We start from the raw sequence: 26,100 nt of genomic DNA, 5'->3' as shown, positions 1-26,100 counted from the left end.
GCGGCTCTGCACCTGCCCCGGGGCCTGATCTGGATGGGAAATGCCCCTTCACAAGTGAATGTTGTCCCAGAAGCCAAAGCCCACTCTGCCCCCCAAAAGATAAAGGCCACTCCCAGAGCCCAAGTGGGACCCTATTTGGGACAAGGACCCACAGCAGAGGATCGTGAGGTGAGGAGACCCTGGACTGCTCAGGGGGCAGTGAGTCAGTGGGAAGGACCCGTGCGGTGGCGAGGAGACAGACTGACGAGCCGCAGCCACGGCGCAGGACCGGGCCACCCAGAGCCGCAGGAAGCGGCTCTCCGGCCGAGGATGAGCAGGGCCCTCAGACACCCGAGTTTCAGGCCAGGTGAATCACGGGAAAATAAACCCTCTACCATATCCAGCTCCCTACTTTGTGGTCATTTTTGACAGCAGCCCTAGGAACAAACACAGATGGCGTCAGAGGTGGGGGCTGGGGTCTGGGGCCCCTGTACTCACAAGGCCAGCCCATTGTTGGGGGTTGGCATGTGGGGGGGGGGGTGCCGAGAAAGGGCAGGACGGGAAGAGGGTGAAGGCATTGCACTAAGAACTACTTAGGAGCAAAGTTGGGGGTGGGGAGCAGGCAGGGATGGCCTGTGGCTGACTCACCTCCCCCGCCCACCCACCCTAACAGCTCTGGGCAGCAGGAAGGAAGCACCCTGGGTGGGCAGCACCAGGACCACCCCAGGCCTTGCTCCCCCATGGGCCCTGGGGCTGGGACAGCTGCTGGAGAAAGCAGGCAGGGTGGGGGCCTCTGCCAAGGGCCTGCCCTCCTCCTGGCCCCACACTGACCCCTAGACTCTCTCACTGACCTGCAGGCCCCAGCTCTGCTGCCCCAACCCTGGGGCTCCAAGCAAAGTGGGTGTGTCCCCTGCTCGGTCACTGAGCCCCACCCCAAGGCCACCTGCTCCATCCGTCACAGATCGGCTCTCCTCTGCCACGGTTCCCCTAGTTCAAGAGCACATACCCAGGGGTTTAGGCCGGGGTGCTGGGGCTGCCTGGGCCTCCCTCTGCCACTTTGCATCCCGGGCTCTCCTTGAGCCTCACCACACGGCCCCCCACAGCTGCCCACACCCAGCGCTGGGCAATTCTGGCAGCCCTCCACCGCAGCGCAGACCCTTGGGCCACATGGCTCCCACTCCCACGCGCACGCTCCTGCCCCAGCTGGAGCCCCTCCCCAGCCCACGTGCCGGCATCACCTTTGCAGTCGGAGTGTGGCCCCCATGCTGCCCACGGCCACAGGGAGAGCCACGCTTGCCGCCAGGGTCCTGCCCCAGCTCTAACAATCCCTGACACGTGACCCGGGGCAAGACCTGTGACCTCCTGGGGGCTCAGTTCCCTCGTCCAGAAAGCAAGGGCACAGCTGCTGCTGCAGAGACCACATGGGCTACCGCGTGGACGATAGGAGCTGGCTGGCATCCACTCCTGGGGCCTGGTTTTGTCAGGCCGACCGCAGCAGCGGGAACCCCACCTCTGCTCTGCCGGGCCCGGGACCAGGCCTGCCTTAGGGACTTCTGGGTGTGTCACCTGTCTGGAAGGAGTGTGACTCTAGGTGCTGTGTCCACCAGGCTCAGCCGGTGCTCTACCTTTCCCACTTTCCCACACGGCTGCAGGCTGGACTCAGAGGGGCCCCAACCCAGGCCTGTGCAGCCACGAGTGGGGGAGCTCAGGGGTCGTTACCCCACTCTGCCAAGCAAACGTAGGGTCCAGGGCCAGCCCATCAGTCCCATGGACGGGACCAGGGCCACAGGAAATGGCCTGGCCTGCTTTGCAGCTAGAGCCAGCGGCTCTGGCTTCCCTTCAAGCCCGTTTCCTTTATCCGGCTGTTTTGCTCTCAATTCAAAAAGCTCAACCTTCCCCCCACCCCCGGCCATTTCCACCCCCCCCCCCCCCTCAGAGTGGAGCAGGATGGACAAGCACCGTCCCAGGGCCCTGCAGGAGTCCTGCTCCACGCCGGCCCTAAGCCTCGACTGGACTGGAGTTAAGCGTCCCAAGCGCCCCCTGCTGCCCAAGCCTGGCAGCGCTGCCCTCATCCAGGAGGAGACCAAAGTGTAGCCACACCCCCAGGCTCGCCAACAGGCGGAGCCCCCAGTGCCCACGACCAACTGAGAAGCAGAGCCTCGGGCAGCCCCCTAGAGCCAGCGGGTGAAGGAAGCAAGACTCGGCCGCAGCACCAGCTGTTTATTAAGGCCTCCTGCGTGGAGGGGAGCCTGGTCTGGGCAGGGCTCACGTCTCTCAAGTCCGGGTTTCTTGAGCCATCCTGCGCCAGAACCAGACCCGGGCAGGCGGGACCCAGCGGTCAGCAGGGGGAGCCCTCAGTCGCCACCAACCTATGAGGCTCCTTCCCAGGCCCAGCGCAGCACCAGCTAGGAGCCCGCGTGGGCCCAGGCGCGCAGCGCGAAGAGCTTCTCCCAGCAGGTGGCGACGGCGTCCAGAGCTCGCAGAAGGAGCCGCCTCCTGCTGCCGCGACGCCGCTGTTCCAGGCGCATTTGGGGCCGCCAGATACGCTGTGGGGAAGGGTTGGTCAGCGAGCGTGCCTGCCCCCGCCCCCGCCCCCGGGGAAGGGCATGGCGGACTGGCCAGTGGGCCCGATGTGAACCCCAACACCGTGGGCAGAGGGCCCAGCTGCGGCCCTGCACACACTCGGGATGGGAGGCACACCTGGCGCAGCGCCCGGCAGTGACGCCGCATCACCGCCTCAGTGCGCAGGGCCACGGTCCAGGCGGCCTTCTCCAGGGCCCCGCGGCGACGGCCACCAGCCGCGGCTCCGCGCAGGGTCCGGCCCAGGGAGGCGATGGAGGCGATAATGCTGTGCTCCTGCGGGGAGGCAGGGAGGGGGGAATGGGGTTGGGCGCCAAGCCCAGCGTGGAGGCTGCAGGGCGCGGGTGGGGCATCACCCCTACCTTCTGGGCACTGCAGAAGGGTCCCGACCGACCCTGCCGTCCCACAGACGCGGCAGCTCCGGTCTGGTTTTTCTGAATGAAGCGGAGATGCCCGGAGCCCGGCCCGCTCCCTTCGTACCCCAGCCCCACCTGCCGCAGGGCGGCCTGCAGGTCCTTGAAGATGACGGCCTGGTAGTGGCGCAGCACGTCGGGGACGCTGCAGGTGCGCAACTGCGCGGGGGCAGACGCCAGTCCCAGCAGTGCCAGCAGGAGCGCCCAGAGCGCTGGCTTAGGGGGCACCTGGAAGGCCACTAGGTCAGGGCAGGGGCCCCCTCCAGCAGCCTCGCAGACCATCAGCTTTGCTCCCCACCACCTGGGGACTGAGCTGAAGTGCAATGCAGACAGCCCACAGGGGGTGGGGCACAGGTCGGGCAGAACAGGCGCCCGATGTGTGAGACACAAGGGTCCTGCACCCCCAGGGCTCCCGCAGAGCACAGCGAGATGGGGTGAGGGGCCGGTGTGGGGGTGATGGTGGAGGGCAGGGCTGGCGTCCCCCCGCCAGGTGGACCCCTCTCCTCCCAGAGCTGGGTGCCCACACCAGGAGCCTTGGACAGAAGCGCCCCCACTTACAGCTCGACTACAACCAGCTCCTGTGCTGGGAAGTGGGGTTCCCTGCACCCCAACCCAACCAGGACAGGGGTGAGGGTTTAGAGCTCAAGGCCACACCCTCCTGGAAGGGGAAGGTTTGGGGAAACCCCCAGAGGCGAGGGAGGGGCCACACCAGGTCCCCAGACGTTCTGGTAAAGGCCTCCCCCACCCGCCCAAATGCAGAGGACCAGCTCTCAGGGGTAGAAGCCCACTCACCCCGCAAAGCCCAAACATCAGGGAGAGACAAAGGCTGGCCTCCGGGTTCCAGCCCCCAAACCCACCCACAGCCCCTGATGGAGTCTGACAGCGGCTGGAAATCAGTCATGTGAACCGAGCGAGACCAGGACTCGACTCGGCTTCCCAGCCCTGGTGGAGGGGCCTGAGGAGCAGCACCCAGCCGGAGCCAGGGCCAGGAGTCTGCAGAGCTTGGGTGTGAGGCCCCGGCAGCCGGGAGAGCAGAGGTTGCTCATGGTGGCTCTCCTCAGCCCCCAGACACGTGGCCATGATAGCCCACCCAGGGTCGCGCCTCTGACTGCTGCGGGGCAGAGGACGCAGGGACGAGGCAGCTGGTACCAGAGGGACATCCAGGTGCCCTCAGAAGGCCGTCTGTCCCACCCCCACAACACACACACAGGGCAACCCAGTACACTCCCTGCCCCCAACACTGCCGGGAAGGCCAGGCCCGGCACCCGGGGCCAGAGCACCCAGGGCCAGCCCAGGGACTGAACCCCGGGGGATTTCCCGCCAGCCGTCGCCGGCCGGTGGGGCACAGCAGGACGAGCAGCCCTTCCCGGCCGAGCTGCCTCCCACCCCCGGCCCCCCGCCCCTGGGCCCGAGCTGCTCACCATGGGCCCCTCAGGGTCAGGCCCTCCCTCACGCCCGCCGATGGCCTTCCACCATGGCCCTGGGGTCCTCAGGTACAGCAGCCCCACCAGGTCCGGCTCCAGGTCCAGCCAACACCAGCAAGGGCTTCCCTGGACGGGCTGCAGCGGGCAGCTGGCAGCGGGCGGACGAGGCTTTTGAAGTTGGCTCCTCCAGCGAAGGCGGGAGCGAGGAGGGAGGCCCCTGATCCCGGCCTGCCCCCTCCCTCTCCCCACCCTATCCAATCGCTTCTTCAACTAACCTGACCCTGGACCCAGGCAGCTGGCTGGGCCTTCCATCCAGTGGGTCGGGACTGAGCCACTGGCCCTGGAACGTGTGCCCTGCGCCGTCCGGGACGGGGTGGGGAGCCCGTGGGCAGAGGGCTGTACATCCAGGTGGGGGCGGGGAGCCAAGGAAGAGGGGCCTGTCTGCCCCCCTCCACCAGGGTCTTCCTCCCGGAGGGGTGCTGTCTCCCACCAGAACCCGGCCACAGCCAGGGAAGACACTTAACTACCCCCACCAGGCCAGCTGAGCCCCCGCGCTGACTTCCTGGGCTCCTGCCTCGGCAGGTCCCGGGCGTGGGACTTCCCGCTGGCCGGGCACTCAACCGCGGCCCCACCCCGCCAACAGAACAGGGGCAGCCTCCAGACCCCTCGCCCTGAAGTGGATGCGAACACCAGTGGGGCCTTGTCCCTGGGACAGACACTACCCCAGACGTTCGCAGTGGACAGATCATCCCAAAGGCCTGAACTTTCCACGGGCCTTGCAGGAAGCCTCCGCTGCCATCAGAGCCAGAGGAGGTGCCGGGACCAGCAGCACCGCCTTGGGGCACAGAAGGCCGACCACTGCCCGTCACTGCCCCTCGCTGGGCCCTGGTGCTCGGGCTCCCGGAGGCTCAGCTCGCCCTCGGTCCCGGAGCAGCCTGGGGACCCTCATCCACACACCTGCCGCCTGCCCCGGGGGTGGTCCCCCTTCGTCACAGAGGAGGGCAGTTGTGAGCGCTTCGGGAAAACTGGCTCCGAAGCAGGAAAACCAAGTCCACCCGCAAAGGTGAGGGGGCCTCACTCCGCCCCGGGCTGCTGCGGCACTCAGACTCAGGGAAGTCACCCCGCAGTCCAAGATGAGTCACCGGGGCACCTTCTCCAAAAGCCTCTCAGATCTCAGAGCCCTGCTCCCCGGCCAGAGGGACACAGAGTCTCGCGGAGCCAGAGAAAAGAGCGGGGAGCCAGCCCTGCAGGGCACCTACACCACCTTTAATCACAGAGCAGAGCAGGGCAGACCACTCAGGCCCCTCCGGGGCCCCCCTCACCACAGCCCTCGGGTGGCCCGCGGTCAGAAGGCATTCTTGATGTGGGCCGCCACCAGCACCAGCACCTCCCCGATCTTCTTCTGCCAGTTGGCGATGTCCTTGGACACGGCGCACCACAGCTCCCCGTGCCGTGGCTCCGCGTTCTCGCAGCGCCGCCGCACCTCCTCCCGCTGCTCCTGGAGGAGGCCCCGTGGGGTCTTGAGACAGGGCTCCTCCCAGGCCCTTCGTCCCGCCTGCCCGCTGTGCAGCCCCAGCCTGGGCCCTGGCAGGGGCCACATCCCTCCTCCTGGAGCGGCCCCCACGGCACTGCCCACCTCAGGGCAGGCCTGACGCCCACGAGCAGCAGAGTCAAGCCCCTGAGTCCACGCCTCACACACAGCCCAGGGAGCACGTCTCATGGGGACCCCGAGACAGCCTGGCCACCCCACCCTGTCAGCCCAGCTCTGCCAAGGACCAGGCTTCCCGGGAAGTTGAGCTGGGCTCCAGCCCAGGAAGACAGGCCACTGAGGTGCGAGGACAACCCTCGGGGCCCCATGCGCCCTGGGACCCCCACAGGGTGCAGACCTCGGTGCCGTGCTGCAGCTCAAACTTGTAGAAGAGCGCCCAGGCGTCCCCCAGGTCCGAGTCGATCTTCACGGTGCGGTGGAACCATTCCCTGGCCTTGGTGACCTTCCGTTCACTCCAGAACAGCCTGCGGGGCGGCAGGCAGGGGCTCGAATGAGCGGCTGCCCCACACAGAGGTGCAGCGCGGGCCCCGAGACCGGCTGTGGAGCCCCAGCTCGGTTCTCCCCTTGAGCCCTGGGGCTCCCACTGGAGGCTGAGGAAGGGCCCGGACACCTGGAGCCATGCTCTTCCAGGGTCTGACTGGACTCTTCCAAACCCGCACACCCTCCCATCCACCTGGGTACGACCCACGGGGGTGGGAACTGACCTGGCAGAATCCCTGCTGAGACCCTGACTAGGGTGGGGAATGGAGCGTGGGCCTGCTCCTGCCCCACCGGGGCCATGTGGGCACCTGGGCAGGAGCAGAGGGACGCCCAGCACCAGGCTGCACAGGAGGACCAACCGAGACCAGACTGAGGACCCTGGGAGCCTCCGCAGGGCGGTGAGGACAGCTCCCACCTTGCATCCTTGGGGAGGATGTGCTCTCACCTGGCACCTGGCCCACGTCCCTCCGGCCAGAGGCCCCTGGCAGCGGATAGCACCCCACACCACAGGCAGCTGGCTGGCCGGTCTGTCACAGGCTGGGCTCGTTTTACGCTCTGATAGCTTGATCGTTTTTTAAGCCGTGTGGCTTTCTTAATTGCTAAGTGTTAGATAAACTGTGACTTAAAGAGCCCAAACCCAGATAACAGGCACACAGTACACCAGCCTGGGAATGGTGTGGAGTAACTTGTTTACTTTAGCAAAGCCTTTTACGAGGTTTTATGGCTGCTCTATCAAGTCAGGGGAGGTGGAAGCACAGGGCTAGAGGGGGAGGGCCCACTGACTGAGCAGGCGTCAGGGGCCATGGAAAGGAGGTGCTGGCAGAACCTGAAGAAGGGGGGCCAAGAACGTGCTGGGTGCCCTCAGGCCGCACCGCCCAAGGGAGCTCCTGGGCCACCGGAGTGCCTCCCCCAGTGAGAGCCCAGAGCAGCCTGGAGCCGCCCCCAACCCAAAGCTGCTCCTCTCGGAAGTCCTCCCCCCACAGGGAGGGGCCAGCCACAGCCTCAATCTCCCCAAAGCCTGAGCTCCCCTCCGACACCACCCCACCCCACACGCCGCCCCAGGGAGCCCCTGGCCCAGCAGCCAACACCCAAGCTCGCGCTGTGAGGTCACTGGCTGACCCTCTCGTGCCCTTGAGACCACGCGGCCCAAAAGGAGTGTCCTGCAGCGTGCGTCTCGGTGCCCCAGGCCTCCTGAAAACCGGCCCGATGGCTCCCAGGCCCCGCTCAGGGGGAGTCTGGTCTCTCAGCCAGCACCGTGGAAACCGTTTCCCTGACCTTCTCAGCCCAAGGAGCTGTGCTCATAAATTAATCTCCCCGTGGGCCAACGTCAGCACGTCCGCCTCTGTCTGGAGACCCAGGGCTGGTGCACGTGCCAGCGGCCGAGCGGCCGGCAGAGCAGCAGTCCCGTCAGAGGGACCCAGGCAGCCCACAGGCCCCCAGGACAGTGGCCCCCGGGGCCCCCACTCACTTGGCCACAGCCAGCAGCACGTGGGGGTCGTGCTCGCACTTCTTCAGGGCGTCGACGCTCTTGGTCTTCCTCTGGGGCCGGGCCTCAAGGAAGATGGCTTCAGACCACAGCACACCTGGGATTCAGACACAGACGCGGCCCTCAGACCCCGGCCTCGGCTCTGACATGTACCTGCCCACACGCAGCCTCTAGAGGCGTCCCGCTTGGAGAAGACCCCCGAAGACCGCAGGTGCGGCCCTGCAGGCAGAGACAGGGCGGCTCTTGGGAGGTGACCGAGAGGAAAGTGGAACGGGCTCACTGCCGCCGCCTCGGTGACCTCCCAGCTGGTAATTTACTGCAGCGGAGTGACCGGGAATGCAGTGACAACCGGCCAGGTTAAACCAGAGCGTCTGGTGAGGCTGACCCCCGCCACGGTCAGGGTTTTCTGAAGCCGCGGAAACTCACACCCTTGAGGATCCAGTGACAGTGGAGACTCGCACTTTAAAAACGGGCACCGGACTACACAGACCACGAGCCTTCGCAAAAAGGCTCTAAGGCAGGACGTGACCCACAACCAGTGGGCTCCCGTTTCACTCCGAGCCTGTTCACACCACGCGGGCGTCACTCACAGTCCAAGGAGAAGCAGTCACAGCAAAGCAAATGGAGAGAGGGTGGCACCCCAGGCGGCGCGTGGCGCCTCGGGGACTAGGACTATGTACCCTCGCCAGGATGCCCAGGCGTTGCGGGCCCTGGTGCCACGCTCACCGGAGCTGGGGCACTCCTGCAGCGCCTTGGCCATCAGCGTGTTGGCGATGTTCTTCAGCCCCGCACGGTGCTCCAGCCTCACAGACTCCAACCTGGGGACAGAGGCCCGAGAGGGAGGTCATGACCTGTCCGTGGACACACCGCCACACACAGCAGGGGGACGGTGGTGCCACGTGCTGTGGGCCCTGGGGCACAGCCGCGCAGGGGCTGCTGGTGCGCAGCACTGTGGCGTCTCCGTTGCAGCCCACCCCGTGCCCCGGCCCTGACACGCACGGCCCCACGCGGCCCCTCTGCATGCAGTTTCCTGCGGGCAGCGTGCCGTCTGCACCCCAAAAACTCCTCCTCGCCCCTCCAGGTCTTGGCCTGTTGGCACCGCTGCCCCCACCAGAGCTGCTCCCTGACCCCGTCACAGCGCAGGGCTCCCTGGACACCGCCTCTCAGAGCACAGGTGAGACCACGGCGAACTGCCCGCAGGCCCACCTGAGCGCCTGGGCTGGGCTGGACCCTCGCGTGGAGCCCAAGCCGGCAGCGCCACACAGATGCGGCATGAGCCGTGGCCCAGGGTGAGCACGGCTGGGAGCGTGCCCAGGCCCGACTCACCACAGGGCCGGGTTCTTCGGGTTCTTCAGGCGAGACTTCTCCAGGATGGCACGGGCTCGCGTCAGCTGCCCGATCTTCTCCTCCAGTCGTGAGAGCAAGAGCCACAGGGGAGTGGAGTGGGGACATTTCTTCAACTACGGCCAAAAGGGACAGACAAGCCAGAGAGGGAGGGGGTGGGCGGGCGTCCTAGAGGACCGTGGGGCCGGGGCCACTCCTCAGCCCAGCAGAGCGGGGCCGCCTGGGTCCGTGGAGACCAGGCCAGGCCCGGCCGGGCTCTGCACACGTGCACTGGGCTCGCCTGTGCTTGTGTGCGCACACTTGCCGAGTGTGTCTACAGGCACAGCTGTGCAGTGCACACGGCAGCCGGGACCCTGAGGCCTGGAGGAAGAGCACTGCTCGGGGCGAGGCCGGCGGCGCCCGGGGCACGCGGTGCTCACCCCCTGGCTGTAGGCCTCACGCGCCTTGTCCGTCAGCCCCGCCTGCTCCTCGATCTGCCCCTTCATCATCCACAGCTTGGGGAAGTCCTCGTAGTGCCTCAGGGCCTCCTCGCACAGCTCCTGGGCGGCCTCGGTGCTGCCCAGCACCCACTCCAGCTTCACGGACTTCATGAACACCTGTGGGCGGGCGGGCGGGCGCGAGTCAGGGGGCCGGCTGCCCTCACTCGCCCACTCTCAACCACACAGCCGCTCGTCCCGGCTCTGGCCCGGCCTCGGCAGCGCCTCCCAGGCCTACGCCTAAGGTCACGCAGCAGGTCCCCTTCTGTGCTGTGTCCTGCTGCACGTCACTAGCCTTGTTGGCCGTCCTGCAGCTGAGGGACCAGGTGGGACACACGCTCATGAGCCTGTTTTACCGTGGAGTCTGGACGATGGAGTCGGGAGCATCTCGGCCCCTCAGGACGCCCCCGCCCTCCCGACACCACAGGCCCGGCCCGCTGCTCACCCGGGCAGTGGGGGCGCTGCTCCGTGCCTTGGCCAGCAGCCGCCGGGCCCGCTCATACTCGTTGTTCTCTGACTCCAGCTTCACAGCCGCCAGCCAGATCTCCTCGCTGTTGGGGTTGGCCTGGGCGGTGGGCACAGCAGAGTCGGGGGGTTGGCCTGGAGGGACAGGAGCCCTCCCGGGAGCGTGTCGGCCTCCCCCACACAGACCAGTCCACCCAGCAGGGTCCAGCCCAGGAGCGTGGCCTTGGGCCGTCCCACGGTGCAGGTGGGTGGCCTCGACAGCTTCAGGATGAGGCCGCAGCTGCGGGCCCATCTCTCTGGGACCCTGAGCCTGGGCAGCCCCTTGAAGCCAGAGTGGGTCACTCGTGTCCTACCCGTGGGACACATGACACCCAGCCTGGGGACTGGGAACCGGCCACCCCAGTGTGTCCACTTGGGCTCCACAGAAGGTCCAACACTCCAGGGCATTGTGGACGGCGCACAGAGGACTCCCAAGGGTCAGGGCTCAGCCACACACAGTCCAGAGGGCAGTGCATGTGTGGGAGGCGTCCCTGGAGCCTCTGGGGTGCACACTGACCACCGCACAGCACGGCGCTGCCCCACACACGGCCCACGGCACCAGGCACCAGGCCCCAGGCCCAGGCAGGCGGCGGGGTCCCGGCGACTCAGTCAGATGGGCCGACAGCAAGGCCGGCACCAGGCTGGCCCCTGGTGAGTTGACTCAGGGGTGACAGCTGGTCCTGCAGCCTGGGCCACAGACCAGCCTCCGCGTGCCCTCTGTGCTCACGGGGGGGTGGGCTGTGCGCTGCTGGTCAGCATCCACCCTGCTCTGTCGACGCCACGTGTGACGTGTCTGTGCCATGCGGGTGCCACACGTGACGTCAGTACTGTGTCGGCGCCACACGTGCCGGCAGAGACAGGCCGCCCACCACATGGTCTGGGTGAGAGGTGGCCCACGTGTGGCCCCAGGGTGCCCTGTGCTCGGGCCCTGGGCCCCCCTCCCAGGACAGGGCAGCCTGGGGCCCCGGTGGAGCTGCGGTCCCTGCGCCTGTTCCTCCCACTAGGAAGGGCCGCCCGCCGGACCTCAGCTCTGCTGGGCCTGTGGCCACACTGAGCACGGGGGACCCCGAGGCCCAGCTGCATCCTGACCACGCCCCCTCCAGAGGCTGGAGAACAGGGATGTCCTCACAGCACCGTCGGTCACACCCACCTGGAAGGCCAGAGCCAGGATGCTCCTTGCAGCTGGCACATCGCCTGCCAGCCACTTGGACTTGGCGCCCATGAGCCACAGCACCTCGGCCTTGGGGCAGTGGGCCACAGCCCTCTGCAGCAGCGCCTCCAGGGACTCCCTGAAAGACAGGCCACCGTCACCAGGGCACCCAGAGCACCGCAGCTGCAGCGCGAGGCCACCAGGACAGTCGTGGCTCCAAAGTCCGGCCTGTGAATGATTGACCAGATTTACGATGGGGAGGGTGGGGACGCCTGCGGAAGGTGGGACAAAGCAGCGCATTGTGTGGGGAGCGCAGCCCCAGGAGGAGCTTCCCAGGAGAGCCTTTCACAGCCGAGCGCCCTGCAGGGAGCGGCAGTGCCACGGCCTGGGTGGCAGGCCTTTTCATCTTTGGCCGCAGACCCGCCAATAAAGATTATGGCCTCGGTATACCCTCCAGCATCTGAGAGGCTGTCACTGGACGAAAGTTATTTCAGGTCGCTACTGAGCACAGAGCCCGCCAGCCTGGGTGCCAGGTGCGAAGCCCACCGCCACTCTTCCGTAGCACCTGGCACAGGGGCCCCTTCCAACCTGAGCAGCGAGACGAAGTGAGGCATGTGTGGGCCTGGCAGCACCGGACACCAGGACCAAGACCCCTAGTCACCCTGAGAAGCAGGCAGATGGGACAGGCACCAGAGTGGGGGCGGGGGCAGTTGCTGCTCCAAGGCCCCAGCCAGGAGGCCAGGCTCTTCCCCAGACAGGCTGTCCGAAGGGCGCTGGTGCAGGGCGCGCCAGCACGGCTGTTTCAACACAGCCCGAGGAGTCGACTCCAAACACAGACCAGCTGGCAGGAGTGAGGAGGGGACGGGGGGTGCGAAGACACCCTGAGCAGACCAAGGTGGACGGACGGACGGGGCGTGAAAGACAAGAACAGGGCTCAAGCTCGCAGCTGCAGTCCTGGCAGAATCGGCGAGGCCTGGTCGCACCCAGCACAGGGGACAGAGCAGAGGGTGCGCGGGGATGTGAGCCCAGTGGCCGGGGAGCCCATTCGCCACCAGAAATTGCAACACCTAATCTAATCAGCACTTGCGGCCAAGAAGGCAGACCAAAGGCTTTTTTGATTAAACAGCACAATTAGAGAAAATTGTCAAGGGCCCCCTCAGAGCACAAAGCCGGCCCCAACCCGAAGCCAGAGCTGCCTAAATGAAAACCATGTGTGTCGGGGCCGGAGGCCACCATGCTGCTGGAGCCTCGGTCTCTCGACTACGGGACGGCAGTGGCCCTATCGCCCAAGGAGCCACGGGGACAGCTCCAGCTACCAAGCCCCAGGCCAGGCCCTCGCCCCACCGCCACCAGTCCCCCTCACACCTGGTGCCGTGGTTCTTCTCGAAGTAGGCGGCTCGCAACCACACGCTCTTCTTGCTGGGGAACACCTGCAGGGCGTAGGCGTAGATGGCGCGCGCGCACTCCAGGGCACTGTGGGCCACGCACTGGAAGAGACGGGCGTGGGGCAGCGTTCAGCGCTGGCCTCCGAGCAGCACAACGGCGCCCTAAGGGCACGCTCTGCTTGGAACTGTGCGTGCAGGAGGGAAGCCCGGGGCGGGGAGGCGGCGGCAGGAGCACGTGGGCGCCACACAGCATACACTGGGGTTCCTTCTCCAAGACCACTGTGGCCCTTATTTCACCGCCAAGTCACACTCGGTGCAAACCCAGTCAAAGCAAACGACAACAGCACTCCCTGCCTCCCTAGGTGGGCTTCCCTCACTCAGCGGAGTCGCCCGGACTGGCAGGGCCACCTGCGGTGAGGACGCCGGGACGAGCCTCGTGCAGGACGGGGCCGGTGCCCGGCACGGGGGCCGGTGTCGGCACACACCGCATCCTCTTGGGCCAAGGAGGGGCTCCTGCCTTGAGGTGAACTGGACAGCAGGCTTCGCATGAGGGCCCGAGGCACCTGAGGCCGCTTTCTGCATCAATGGTTGCCTCCTCTGGGAAGCCCACCAGTCTGCAAATGGGGGAGGAGGAGCAAGAGCAGCAACCCAGCCAAGACGTCCTCATGCAGACCGGGCCCCACTGGGGTCGACCCCCACAGGGAAGGGCCCCGCCACAAGCACATCTCGCCAGGGGCATCTGGAGGCGGGAGGGAGCCCTGGCTGAGAATCAGACCGGCCTGCACGGTACTTGTGACGCAGGCCGGTCACACAGGCTGCCCGGATGCGCAGCCCCACAGGCTCGAGTGATGGCCTGCCGAGGCCTGGCCTGTTGCGGGGACAGAGCACGAGGCACACACTCCACGTGTCTTCGGTGCAGGGTCACGTCTGGAAAGACAGCCTCGCCCAGTATGTGTGGCAGACGACAGGAACGGGGACACATGGCTCGTGACGTGGCTGCGGACCCCTTCGTCCCGCCTGCTGACCGCACTGCTGCTGGGGCCACAGAGCCCGTGGGGCTTGGACAAGGGCGGCCCACACAGATGGCGGCCGCAGGGCCCCTCGTCCCACCCGACGTGAAGAAGTGGACGCTCACGTGGACAATGGAGAGAGGGACGCTCTTCATTACTGAGATTCCTACTAACAACCTCTAATCAGATGCAGAAGGCAGGACATTCGGAAAACCTCCACTTGGCAAAAACCACAGCAACAGACGCCGAGGGCCAAGAACACTGTTAAAGGGCCCGCACGCCAGCGGGTCGGTGTGTGGAGGAGAGAGGCGTCTGAAGTCCCCACGTGTCCCCTCACAGAACATGAGCTAACTGAAAGGAGACAAAGAGGAGAGAGAACCTGGCAGGTGCCGCCCAAGCGGGTCAGAGTCAAGGGGCACAAACGTCCCCGCGCGGCCCACTGGGAAGCCCCAGCCTGCGCAAAGAGCCACCCCCGAGGCAGGAGACATGGTGGGGGCTGGACCCCTCAGAGCCGCCAACCCTGGAGAGGGGCGACAAGCCAGAGCCCTCCTGCGGGCCATCAAGGCCGCGGGGACCCGAGGACGCCCCCGACAGCTACTGGACAGGACATGGCCCCGTGTCAACACTGGCCCCCGCGCCCGACGGCCGTGCTGAGGCTGCACAAGTGAGTGTCCTCCTTCGAGGGAGCACGCGCTGAAGCACTCAGTCACCCGAACAGCCCAGAAAAAGGCGAGGGGCGTGTGCACGCCCACGCGGAGGATGGGAAAGGCAGCGTGGTGCCACGGGTAGATCAGGAGGAGACCGTGCGAAAGGCCCGTGGATTCTTACTACGGTTTTGCTACTTTTCTATAAGGCTGAACTCATCTCAGCATAACAAGCAAGGGCTGCACTCGAAGTGTGAAACACTTTAACTGTGTTTATCGACTCTGGCCCCACTATCTCTTTTCTGAAAACCTAGTCTAAGGAAATAATCTCAAAACAGCCAAGAGCTCCGTGCGCAAAGGTTTCCGGGGTGCGCTCTGTAACGAGCCCCGGGGTGGGGCAGTGAAGACCCCGTGTGCCTGGAGCTCCCTCCGCAGGTCGCTGGGGCTCCAAGGCAGCCCTTCCTGTGAGTGTGGGTTGGAAACTGTTCCTTGCGATGGCACCACATCTAAAAACCCGCAGACCAGAGAGGTCTCCACCCCAGCCCCCGTCGGGCAGACTCACGCTGTCCGCGTCTTCCATCCAGGTGTGCTTCCGGTCCTCCTCCTCGATCCCGATGCCGATCACGGCGCGCATGACTGCCTGGCAGGTGGCCACACTCCCGGCCTTGTCACACTCCTCAGCGTCCTGGAAGAGGGACACAGAGCGGGACGTGCAGTGCAGAGCTGCAGATGCCTGGGCCGAGAGCCCCGGTACCGCAGGGGGCGTGGGCCCGACGGTTCTGCGGGGTCTGTCCTGCTCCTGGGTGCACCCACCCCTGCCCCCAGCAGATCGATGCTGGCGGGTGCCCAAAGCTGCACCCCCCCCACAAGCACCACTGCACACCATGTGCTACAGCAGGCACTTCAGTGACCACGACAGGCTCTTACACTAAAGAAACCTCCAAAGAAGCTGCAGAAAAAGACAGGCTCACACACCCTTGTCTGTTGGTCTGGAAGAAACACTCCAACCAAACAGACAGGCCTGTGGGGTGCAGGGCACCCAGAGACCTGGGGGCTGGCCCATCCCGGGCACTGCATCGGCCAGCAGGAGGGCCCGGGGCTGACTCAGAAAAGTGGAGAGAAGGCAGCGGGAGACGCAGACACGAAAGGATGCAACAGGCACACGACACGCCGTTCTTCAGAGGAATTCAAAGCCACTTAGTTTTAGAATGCTCACTACGGCATCTCACACACATCCTGTCAGAGACATCCAAACACCGCCAACACACGTGTGACCAAGGTGGGGACGTGGTGCTGGCACCTGGGAGGGGGCACATGTGACCACCTCTCGGATGGCAACTTCTGTTTCCTCTCAAATGCAAACGGAGCAACTCCACTTCAAGCACTCGCCTCCCAGACGCACCCACACCGTGCAGAGCAGGGTACTCTGTCTCTGGCAGCCCCGTCGGCCACAGAAAGGGGTCGGAGCTGCCCACTGTCTCCACCAATGAGAAGCGTGAACAAGAGCCGAGCTCAGCAGCCTCACTGGAGCCCCTCAGACCCTGCAAGAGGCAGAGAAGCACCCTGGAGAGAGCAGAGCCCAGTGCAAAGCCCACGGAGGGGGTGGTGGAGCTGCGGCAAGAAGACCAGTGAGGAGCGAAGAAGTATGGGAGGCCGAGACCCAGCCGGCCCTCAGCCCCTGGGCCCCTGCAGCGCAGTGACCACACCCTGCGCTGGGGCAGGGACAGGGGAAATCACGTGATCACTGGAAGAGAGCCCTGCCAAGGTCTGCAGAGGGCACCGCAGCGCCCGCACCAGGCAGAGAAGCGCAGCCTACACTGCTCTGGACACACAGAGGAAGGAGCCAGCAACGGCTCGAGAGGCGAGGAAGACCAAGGGCAGACCAGAGACACACGGTGGCCGCACCAGGACGTGGTGCTGCTACAGGCCCGGGGACACTGGACAGCGGGGAGCGGGCTCGGGGCTGGAGAGGCACCGAGCACCGTCCACGTGTGGGGTTCCTGGCACACGTAACCCCACATTAAAAATGTGTAAGTTCCAATTACTTTCACGTTGAATTTTTTTCTTAGTTTATGGATTTGAGAGCGGAAAAAAGAGAGAGACCTTGGTTTCTTATCCCACTTATTCTTACATCCATTGCCTCTTTTATGTGCCCTGACAAGGGATCGAACTGGCAACCTTGGTGCAGTAGCGGACACTCGAACCCACTGAGCTGCCTGGCCAGGCTGGCAACGGTTCTCAGCAGCGGGGGCAGTCAGGGCATCAAAAAGGCGAGCGCAGAAAAGCTCCAAAGCAAACTGCCCGTCACTCATCACCTGGGGCGCGGCCGAGCAGGAAACCAGCTGGAGAGGCCGCCGCCCCCAGGCAGGCGGGGCTCACGGGGAGCGACCGCAGTGCAGAGGCGGGGCCTGTGCCGCCGGGCAGGGAGTGTGCAGCGAGGGTCCCCGCCGTTTCCCAGCCGCTGCACAGCAGGGGCTCGGCACATGGTGACCAGCGCAGGAAGCCAAGTGCCCGAAACGTGCGCTGCCCTTCGCTCCCTGGGGGGTGTGGGCGCCCACCTGGCACGGCCGACGAGAGCCTGGTGGGCGCCGGGCCCTCTGTGCTATGCACCCGTGAGCCCCTGGTGGCAAAACACAAAGTTTAAGGCATAAGAAGAGTCCAGTCCCAGCTCTCGCTACACTTCTCTGCACACTGGCAGAGCCCCAGTGAAGGGTCTGGGAACCCCAAAGGGTCGGGGGACCTGCCACCACGCCCTGCAACCTCCTTCCTGACAAGAGGGGACGTGGGTGGGCAGAACGAGGGACTTGCTGTGAGCAGCCCTGGGGAGGCTGGGAGTGGGAGTGGCACACAAGGGCCCCCCCAGGGGATGCAGGGCCCTCCTTACTCCCCTCGGGGAAGTGGCCTGTGGGGTGCGGTCAGCTGCCAGAAATCCCTGAGGACCAGGGGAAGTGTGGCCCCTGCTGGCTGAGACCCTCTTGCCCGAAAGAGCCAACCCCAGACCACGCCCACGCAGCTGTGCTCATCACGTGCTGGACGTGGTCATGGAGGGCGAGGACGGGGACACAAGCAGTCCCCAGCCCACGTCCACCCGGTCACGGCCGGGAGTTTCCAGACGGCAGAGCAAGGAGGGGGTCCGGGAGGGGCTGGAGGAGGCGCAGCTCTAAGAGGCCAAAGAGCCAGGACAGAGGATGGAGGCCAAGCAGGAGAGAGAGGGGACCCCAACATCTGCTCCGTGCAGGGTCGGTCCCTTCAAGCTTCACTGAGGTGGGCTGGCGAGTGAGCGAGCGCTCGTGAAGAACCCACTGAGATCACTCGCGGGGACCACCCGCAGGCCTGCTGTGGGCGGGGACGGGGCCTGTGCCACCAGCCAGGCTGGAAACCCCCTGAAAGACACGGGACGCAGGGGGGACACAGGGAGGTCCACCCCCAGGGCACTTGGCCTCAGCCGCCCCAAGCTGATTACGGTCCAAACCCACCAAGCCCCGGAGCCCAACCAGGGGAAGGAGGTGGCTCCTCTGCACTGAAGCCTGAGCCCTCGCAGGAGCACAGGGCGCCCAGCACTGGACGAGGGGAAGTGCACGGAACTGGGCAACAAACCTCAGTCCCAGGCACGAAAGAACCAGGAAAACCCAGGTGACGGTCGGGGGAGACAGCCACCCGAATCGGCCCGAGCAGGCGCGGGCTCGGGGTGAGTGGGCAAGGGCGCCGGAGCCTGCAGTCACTACACTCTGTGTGGCCAGTGTTAGGCAGACACCAGATGTGGAGGGAACTTTAGCAGAGCTCCAGTTTCATTCCCAGGAGTGAGAAGTGAGACCCGCGACGAAAAGCACCCTCGAGGAGGTAAACAGCAAATCCGATGTGGAAGGACAGCAGTGAACCCGAGACGAGGCCGCAGGAGCAACGGGAGAAAGAAGAGTGACTCCCGCAGCCTTGCAGGGCGCCGGCGGCCACCCTGCAGACCAGCCCTCTCACGTCCAGGCTCCTGTCACGGGGGCTCCACGCAGGGGACCAGCCGGGAGAGGAAGGGCTCCCGGACCAGATGAGAGGAAGACACACAGTGTTTGCGGGTGACTCGATCTTATGTTCAGAAAATCCTCAAGAATCCGCTAAAACCACTTCAGTCCAGTAGACGATTCCAGATGATCACAGCATTTGGGCTCAACATGCAACAGCTGCCTTAATTTCTACACTGTCAACAACCTGAGAACAAAACCCCGGGACCGGCACACGGAAAGGCTGACAAGAGGCGCACAAAGACCAGGGTCAGCAGACTGGCCCACTGGGGAGCACAGTCCCTGCGCTGACCGGAAGGCTCCACGCGTTCGCTCCCGAGACCCCAGTGGGCTTTTCCGCAGAAACCGACAAGTCGACCCTAAAACGCAGCGAGAACCATGCAGCACAGCTGACGTCGAGGACACGGGAGGGGCGGGTGGGCAGCGGCGGGCAGCGGCGGGCGCATACCTCCTGCCTTCACGGCTCGCAGGGACGGGGACTGTGCAGTGCTGCCGGAACAGCCGAGCCAGCCTGTGACACGGAGAGCAGCCAGCCAGGAACCCTCCTGCGCGGCCACAGCTCTGCCGGGTGGTGCCAAGGCCACTCGTCGGGGACACACAGGGGCTGCAACTATGGATGTCCACACAGACAAGCGAGATGTGACCCCTGACCTCACACCACATCTGAAAACTAACGTATGTGGAAGGGACGTCGCACGCGTCTGAAATGGGAGCCTGGAACGAAAACCCGGGCACACTCGGGAGGCCACCTTCATGCCACGGACACAGGGAGGGCTCTGAGCTGCAACTCCCGAAGCAGCAGAAGGGAAAGGCAGACACACTGGACTCTGTCCGAACCGAGGACGCTGTCTGCCCCGGGAGCAGACGGACAGCACTCAGACCTGGAGGCCTGCGCTGGGGCCCGACAGGGGCTTCCGGCTGGGGCACTCTGCACAGCTCCTCCATCAGGAGCAGATCGAGGCAGACGAGCAAAAACCAAAGCAAAACCCCAACGTCAGCACGGACAAAGGGTCTCGACACACCCACGCTGCACGGGGAGGAACCTGACAATCGCGTCCCACGACCTGACCGCCACTCACGAGAGGACGTGCGCTGTGGCCCTGCAGCCACGTGGGGCAGGAAATGCACGGCACCCGGGGGAGAGGGCGGCCGCCCAGGCCGGGGGCACGGGCTCACTTTGGGGCGACGGGGAACCTCTCAATCCGACCCGATCCGCACGCACTAGAAACCACTGAGACGCACACTTGCGATGAGTCCGTTCCACGAAGCATTAATTACCGCTTCACTGAGCGTTAGAAACGAAGCAGTAAGAGCAGTTTGAGCAGCAAGCCGCTCACGGTGAGCGGCAGGACAGCTTCACGTGGCCAAAGGTGCCCGGAGGGAGGCAGGCAGCTGGAGACGCCAGCAGGCGAGGCTGCAGGCCCGACAGGACGGAGGACCCACAGGTCCAAGGGGCTGAACAAGCCGCACACGAGATGCGCAGAGAAAACCACGACGAAGAAAGAAGCCTTAAGAGTGACTAGAAGTTGTTAAGCCTAGAAATAGGCGATATTTTTTAAGCAAAAGGAACTTTTACAAAGAAACACAACCCCGTACAGGAACGCAGGTGACAGTGGGTGTCTTCCCGGAGATGACATGTGCAAGCAGGATCGTGAAAATGCTGGGAAGATCAACCCAGAATTCTCCACCTGGAAAAACACCTTCCAGAAACCGAGGTGGAATGAGACTCGGCAGAAGCGGGACGCCGGAGTGCTCAGCCCGCAGGCCGGCGCGGTGGTCGAGCAGAAGGTCACTCAGCACACAGAAGAGGAGCCCAGCTGAGCCCACGTGGGGAAGGGGGCACTGAGGAAACACGGGTCCAGGCACTGGGCGCCCCCCAGGCCCGAGAGGTGACCCCATCCCGGGACGAGGGCAGGAGGGCGCTGGCCAGCCTGGCCGCTGGGTCGGAACACATCAGAGACGTCACCAGCCTCTGTCTACAGCACGAGTTACCGAACCGGGGAGTGAGAGGGGCCCCACGGCTGGCCGGCACCCCCTCAGGCGTGTCCCTTCCAGTCACAAAGCGCCGCGGGGCCGCGGGCCCATCCCACATGCCCACACTCTTCGGAGCACCGGCCCCACGCTGTGCTCGCACTGGCCGCACCGAGGAGCCCGTGCCTGCGCCCCCGCCCCTGCTGGCGTGGGACCCCTGCTGGCACGCCCAGCCCCCACTCTGCAAGCAGAGCTGCCCCCGGGACCCTGCGTGCGACCCGACCCACCTGGATCCACTGCTCGCGGTTGATCTCCACACCGTTGGCCCGCAGCGAGGTGATGGCCCGGTCGATGATCTTCTCCACCATCTGCGTGTTCCCGTTGGCCTCCTCCAGCTTGGCGGCGGTGACCCAGATGTGCCGGTCTGTGGGGATGTTCTCACGGGCCTTGTTCAGGACCTTGCGGGCGTTTTCATAGGTCTCCAGCCTTGCCAAGGCGAGCCAGAGCTGCGAGGAGGGAACGCCAGGAACTGAGGCCGGCCGGCAGCAGCCGCTCGGCGCCCCCCGGGACAAGGGGCCACCTGAGTCGGACGGCGGCACTTCCTCCTCCTGAGCACGGCCTGGCCCTGCTTCCGACCGACAGAGCGGCACTCCACTGAGCAGGAGGAGCGACGGCGTCTCGGCCACACCGCCCGCATGCTGGGTGCACGGGAAGTGTGCCGTCGGCCGTGTTAGGGGCAGGACATACAGCTGTGTCACAAGCTGAAAGGTGACACGGTGTCCGGCCCCCTGGGGGCCTCACTCCCCAGTTGGCCACTCTGCAACTGCCTGGCCAGAGAGTGCCCGGGCTCCGTGTTCACGTGAATAAACGGGGACCAACGTCGCTGGGAGGGTTTCACGACACCCCTCGGGGTGACTGAAGACAGAGTGGATGTCAGAGGACCCAACCTGAAAACCGCTGCACAGAACATCGGGGACCAGAGTGTTTAACCCTAAAGGGGCCCGACCTGAGGCCGTAGGTGGGACCCACGCTGGGCTGGGGGGAAGGTACAGCAATGGTCCCCACCCCCCCCCCCATCCCCTCTGTCCTGTCTGCAAACCCCAAGCGGCTTCAGGATGCAAGGGGGGCTCCACCCAGAGCCCAGAGCCCCCATTAGCTGCATGGCAGGCCACAGCAGCAGGGACGGGCGGCCAGCCTCCCGTGACCACTCCTGCGCCCGGGCCCGGGACTCACCTCCACGCTGGTGGGGCAGCACTCCACCGCTCGGCTGAGCATGATTCTGGCGTCTTCTGGCTCCTCCAGCTCCACGGCCGCCTTCCACAGGCGGACCGAGTTGGGCACGTGCTCCAGGGCTGGGAAGGCACACAGAGACCGGGTCTCAGGAAAGGGGAGGGGGAGGAAGACGCCCTCCTCCCAGAGGGTGCTGCTGCCGGCAGGGTCGGACGGCCTCGCCTGGTGACAGGCCAGGAGAGCAGGCCTGCCCTTCCTCGGGTCCCCCCAGGCCTAGGGCAGAGCAGACGGCCAAGGGCGGCACGCTCCCCGCACCCCCACTCACGCCCAGACGGCAGTGTCAACAAAGGTGCCCAGGCACAGGAGGGCAGTGCCCACTCAGGGGCTGGGGCTGGTGTGACTGAGCGAGGTCGTGGGGACTGTGGGAGGAGGACACGGACGGCCTAGCACGTGCACCCGAGGGTGGGCTGAGCGCCGGGGCCCGGGCACTGCTGACACAGGGCCGCGCCACGCGGCGTCTCGGCCGCCACCAGATGCGGGGCCCCGGCGGGAAGAGTGGTCGGGATGAGAAGCACTCGTGAGGGGAAGAGCTCGCTTCCTGGGAGCCCACTGACAAGAGCACAGTGCTGCTCTCTGAGCGGCAGCCGGCGGCCACCCCAGGGCACAAGGCCCCGCCCCGCCCGTGTGGTCCCAAGGCTGCAGCTCAGAGGCCAGGCCCACCCCCGAGGTCACGCTGCTTCCTCGGGTCTCAGACCAGCGGTGGAAGCAGAAGGTCCCCCAACAGAGAACAAGGACGTTCGCGCACCTGACTGTGACCACAGCAGCGTTCCCGCCCCAGAGACAGGGGGCGGGCCCAGTGTCCCCCCGTTTTCCAAAATCAGATCTTCCCAGGAGGTGCTGTCAGGTGCTCCCCAAGGGCGGGGACGGGGGACCGGGAAACAGAAGCTGATTCGGGAGCCCCTCTGAGGGAGTGGGGCCGGGGCGGGGCCAGGCCCACTGGGGGCTCCACCCTCTCCACACCCAAGTACAGCTTCTGTGCCACCTGGAGGCTAAGCCCTGCCCGGTCCTGGCAGGCCCTCCTCTGCGCCCGTCGCCCTCCACGCCAACTGGACGCGCACCCAGGCTCTCTGGGGGCGGGTCATTCATCACCCTGTGGCAGGGGAAGCACTGCAGACCGTCCCTAAGTAAACACTGCTGACTGCCCAGGGTCCAGTGTGTTTGCCATCAGCTGATCTCCTGGCTAAGAGGCAATGAGCTGGTTTCCATAAACCGAAACAGGCTCTCGCTTTCTGCTCCTGGCCCATGTGCAGGGCCTGGCTCCGACCGCCTGACGGGCAGCGAGGCTGCACCCGGGAGGCAGACGTGGCAGAAGAGCACGCACAGCGGGGACGGCGCTCACTCTCCCACTGTTCACACCAGGAGCACCGGAGCTGGGCCCCGGCTGAAACCGCCCCGTGCCTCTGACTCAGGCCGCTGCGGCTGGTCCTGCCCAGCACCTGCTCCGCACGCGCAGCCAAAGGGGCAGCGCTCACCGACTCCACAAGCGCCATGCGCAGGGCCCACAGGAGCTGCGCCCTGGCAGCGGCTCCTGGACGAACTCGATTTCCCGTGAACTGTCCAAGGTGATGCCCGAAGACCCCGCCACACCAGGCTCATGGCACCCACTGCCCTGCAGGACCTCTCCACGACAGGGACGGGCCCGTCTAAGGCAAAGCTCCAGTGTGGCCACTCAGGGCAACTCCAAATTGGGTGGCACCTGCCAGCACCTGGCTCAGGGCAGGTGGCGGAGACCGGAGACGCCCCCACGCACGCCCCCCGCGTGCCCGGAGGCCCCGCCTGCCAAGGAGGACGGCCTGGGCCAGAGCCACCGCCCCACTCACACGCCAGGTCACACGGGTCACACCGCAGCTACGGGCAGACCAGGCAGCACAAGCACAGGAGGAGGCCTGGACGCTGTGGCCCGTTCCGCGGCCCCAGTCCCCGAGGCACCGGGGGCAGCGCACCTTTGCGAAGCACCCGCTTCTTGGCGCGGGCGTCCGTTTCCAGCTCCGCGGCTCGGATGTAGATCCTGACGGACTGCGGGAGGTGGCGCACAGCTTGGGCCACCACGGCCTTGGCCGTGTCCCCGGGCTGCAACCTGGCTGCTTCCAGCCACACGTCTTCACTCTGTGGAGCAGACGAGACCCTCGGTGCAGGCACGCGCTGCTGGGAGCCCGCGGGGGGCACGCACGGCCGCAGGACACCGGGGCTGGCTCCCAGACCCCTTCGCCAGTTTTGCAGTCTGACGGGAGGCTGTCACCTGGCCTCACACTCAGCTGCACCACAGACCCCTGGGCCACCAAGGCAGGGACCGTGGCTGCGGCATATCTGGTGGAGTCAGGGGCAGGTCATCCCGGTGAGAGGGGCCAGCGCCCGCAGAGGAAGGAGCTGGTCCAGACATGAAGGGGACAGGCAGCGGGTGGCCGCACACTGGCCTGGGAGGCTCCCGCTCATGCCTGAGGTCGGGGTGAGCGCGCAGGGGCGTCTCTGTGTCAGGAGGCCCAGTCTACACTGCAGTGGACGGCACTTTGAGGGTCTCGTCGTAGCCCCACCGAAACACGGTGGGAGATCAGACTTAGTCTGCAGGGCACCCACACGGGGTGGGGGGCAGAGCAGATACTCTCGTTCTTCCCAGTCAAGGTTGTCCTGCCGTTCCCCTGACAGCAGCCAGGCCTTCACTGCGTGGAGGACGGCAGGAAGAAGCCCGCTCCCCCCGGCTCACACCCTCGGCCTCGCCTGTCCTCTGCCCGTGGCTCCCACGCACAGGCAGACAGCCTCGCTCTAACCCCGTCTACCCCCACAGGGCCCCGCATGGCACTGAGGCTCCCGGGGGACCCCACCGCACCCATTACCTTGGGGCACATCTCCGTCCCCTTCATGATGAGGTTCCGCGCGACTTGCAGCTTCCCAGTGACTTCCTCCAGGCGGGCGGATGCGATCCAGGCGGGCGGGTGGTGAGGGTTCGTCTCTCGAACAGACTTGAGGAGCAGACGTGCCTTCTTGATGTCACTGAGGGCGAGGAGGCACCGTGTCGGAGCGCAGCGCCACGCCACGCCCAGGCCTGGGCACGTCCATACCCGGCAGCGACAGACGCGCTTTCGGTGGGAGCTACCCCGCCGCCCTGTGCATCCCTGAGGCCGCCCGCATCTTGTTCTGGCGGCGCGTCTTCCGAAGACCACCCGGAATATCCCAGGCAGCGGGAGGCCTGCCCCACCCCCCAGCCCTCAGAGCACTCACTTGATGTCCCCTCCGTGGGTGGGGATCATGGAGTTCAAGTCTGTCAGGTAGCCCTTGGGGTCGACCACTGTCTGCCCACTCACAGAGTCGGACACCTGCAGGACAGGCCGGGCCACACAGTGGGTCGGGAAGGGCCCAGGGGGGCTCCGGGTCTGCCCCGGCCCCGCCTGCCAGCGGAGGTGGGGACTTTCAACAGGACAGCACCACGGCACACAGCTGGCGACCACAGTGAGCAAGGCCCATCCCTACAGGACAGGGTTCCCACAAAAACCCCGAAATTATGGAAGCCCCAGTGGGAAGAAACCAACTGGACGTAAGGTCTGGAAAAGAGGGGGGCCCAGGAGTCAGAGACTGAAAACTACTAGTTGTTTCAACTATTACTTTAAAATACGCACATACCGTTCCACCATTCTCTCTAGTTTTGAATCTTAAAATTACCATAAACTCACGTGAAAAACCGACAGAGGGCCTGGCTAACACGGCAAGACCAGGAGAGGACGTGGGGGGGGGGGGGGCCACACCTGCTGGGCGCCAGTTCTCATAGGACTCGCCTGTCCACCCAGGAAGGCCGAAGGAGCCACTGAGGTGACAACGACCCCCAGACCACAACGCGGTCATAGCGGCAAGGCCACGGGTGTCTGTGAGCAGCAGGCAGAGGTCACTGCTGCCCCCTGGGGTGGGGGGGTCGGATTTGTCTCCGCCGGGGGCCACATCCGCCCCACAGTTGCCTCTGAAGGGCGAGTGCAATTCCAGCTCCGTGACAGTTAACGGGACCTACGTTCACCACAGGGCCCTGAAATTACTTCAGCCCCTCGACAGTGACCTCGGGGTGGATGTGACCCCTGGCAGAGATGAGGGACACCCCAGCTCTAAGGGCTCGATGAACACGTGGACGTGAGTCAGAAACGCACCAAGCTGCGCATGGCAACCCTTCCCTCTCCAGCAGGTCCTTCTGGTGACGGAGCACAGGGAGGCCACAACTCAGGGACATAGGCCACACAGCTCTTGACTTCTGCTCTGGGACATCCTGGGACAGTCACAGACAGGAGGCCGGGGCACAGGCGTCCCGGTGGCATGTGCTCTGTGGGACCCTGACCCAGGGGCCGTGTGGCCACGAGTGAGCCCGGCGCAAACCGGGGACGCGGGTGCCGGCAATGGGCAGGTGTTGTGAGTCTAAACTGGGCCT

General features: G+C 65.6%; 2 protein-coding genes across 3 annotated transcripts in view; both read right to left on the bottom strand.

The window, feature by feature from the left end:
- Positions 1-2,194: 2,194 nt before the first annotated feature.
- CUNH20orf204 (chromosome unknown C20orf204 homolog) lies at positions 2,195-4,919 on the bottom strand. Of its 2 annotated transcripts, XM_053671033.1 has the most exons (5): positions 4,672-4,919; positions 4,394-4,544; positions 2,922-3,200; positions 2,680-2,835; positions 2,195-2,525 (listed from the first exon to the last, which is right to left on the bottom strand). In XM_053671033.1, the coding sequence occupies exons 2-5, from the start codon at positions 4,394-4,396 to the stop codon at positions 2,385-2,387; spliced, it is 579 nt and encodes a 192-aa protein (XP_053527008.1). In that variant the 5' UTR covers positions 4,397-4,544; positions 4,672-4,919; the 3' UTR covers positions 2,195-2,384. The 2 variants fall into 2 exon arrangements, with proteins under 2 accessions (XP_053527008.1, XP_053527007.1); XM_053671032.1 differs by lacking the exons at positions 4,394-4,544; positions 4,672-4,919 and having other exon boundaries at positions 2,922-4,383.
- Positions 4,920-5,641: 722 nt separating this feature from the next.
- PRPF6 (pre-mRNA processing factor 6) overlaps positions 5,642-26,100 on the bottom strand; it is a 29,102-nt gene continuing 8,643 nt past the window's right edge. Inside the window, exons 8-22 of the mRNA XM_037161596.2 lie at positions 24,915-25,009; positions 24,530-24,686; positions 23,642-23,804; positions 21,642-21,760; positions 20,696-20,914; positions 14,987-15,109; positions 12,751-12,872; positions 11,386-11,524; positions 10,177-10,296; positions 9,675-9,851; positions 9,238-9,371; positions 8,638-8,729; positions 7,894-8,008; positions 6,283-6,409; positions 5,642-5,894 (exon numbers count right to left, since the gene is read on the bottom strand). Coding sequence (XP_037017491.2) covers positions 5,742-5,894; positions 6,283-6,409; positions 7,894-8,008; positions 8,638-8,729; positions 9,238-9,371; positions 9,675-9,851; positions 10,177-10,296; positions 11,386-11,524; positions 12,751-12,872; positions 14,987-15,109; positions 20,696-20,914; positions 21,642-21,760; positions 23,642-23,804; positions 24,530-24,686; positions 24,915-25,009 — 2,055 coding nt within the window. The 3' untranslated portion in view covers positions 5,642-5,741. The remainder of the gene's footprint in view (positions 5,895-6,282; positions 6,410-7,893; positions 8,009-8,637; positions 8,730-9,237; positions 9,372-9,674; positions 9,852-10,176; positions 10,297-11,385; positions 11,525-12,750; positions 12,873-14,986; positions 15,110-20,695; positions 20,915-21,641; positions 21,761-23,641; positions 23,805-24,529; positions 24,687-24,914; positions 25,010-26,100) is intronic.

The sequence above is a fragment of the Artibeus jamaicensis genome, unplaced genomic scaffold, assembly GCF_021234435.1.
Source record: "Artibeus jamaicensis isolate MK-2021 breed Jamaican fruit bat unplaced genomic scaffold, CSHL_Jam_final contig_685, whole genome shotgun sequence".
Classification (NCBI taxonomy): Eukaryota; Metazoa; Chordata; class Mammalia; order Chiroptera; family Phyllostomidae; genus Artibeus; species Artibeus jamaicensis.
This window is presented reverse-complemented; position numbering and strand designations above follow the sequence as displayed.

Coding starts and splice junctions, on each gene's coding strand:
- CUNH20orf204 (XM_053671032.1), bottom strand. CDS start 3,254: ATGGTCTGCGAGGCTGCTGGAGGGGGCCCCTGCCCTGACCTAGTGGCC. Junction 2,836..2,921: donor CCTTCTGCAGTGCCCAGAAG/GTAGGGGTGATG, acceptor GCCTCCCCGCAG/GAGCACAGCATTATCGCCTC. Junction 2,526..2,679: donor ACTGCCGGGCGCTGCGCCAG/GTGTGCCTCCCA, acceptor CCTTCCCCACAG/CGTATCTGGCGGCCCCAAAT.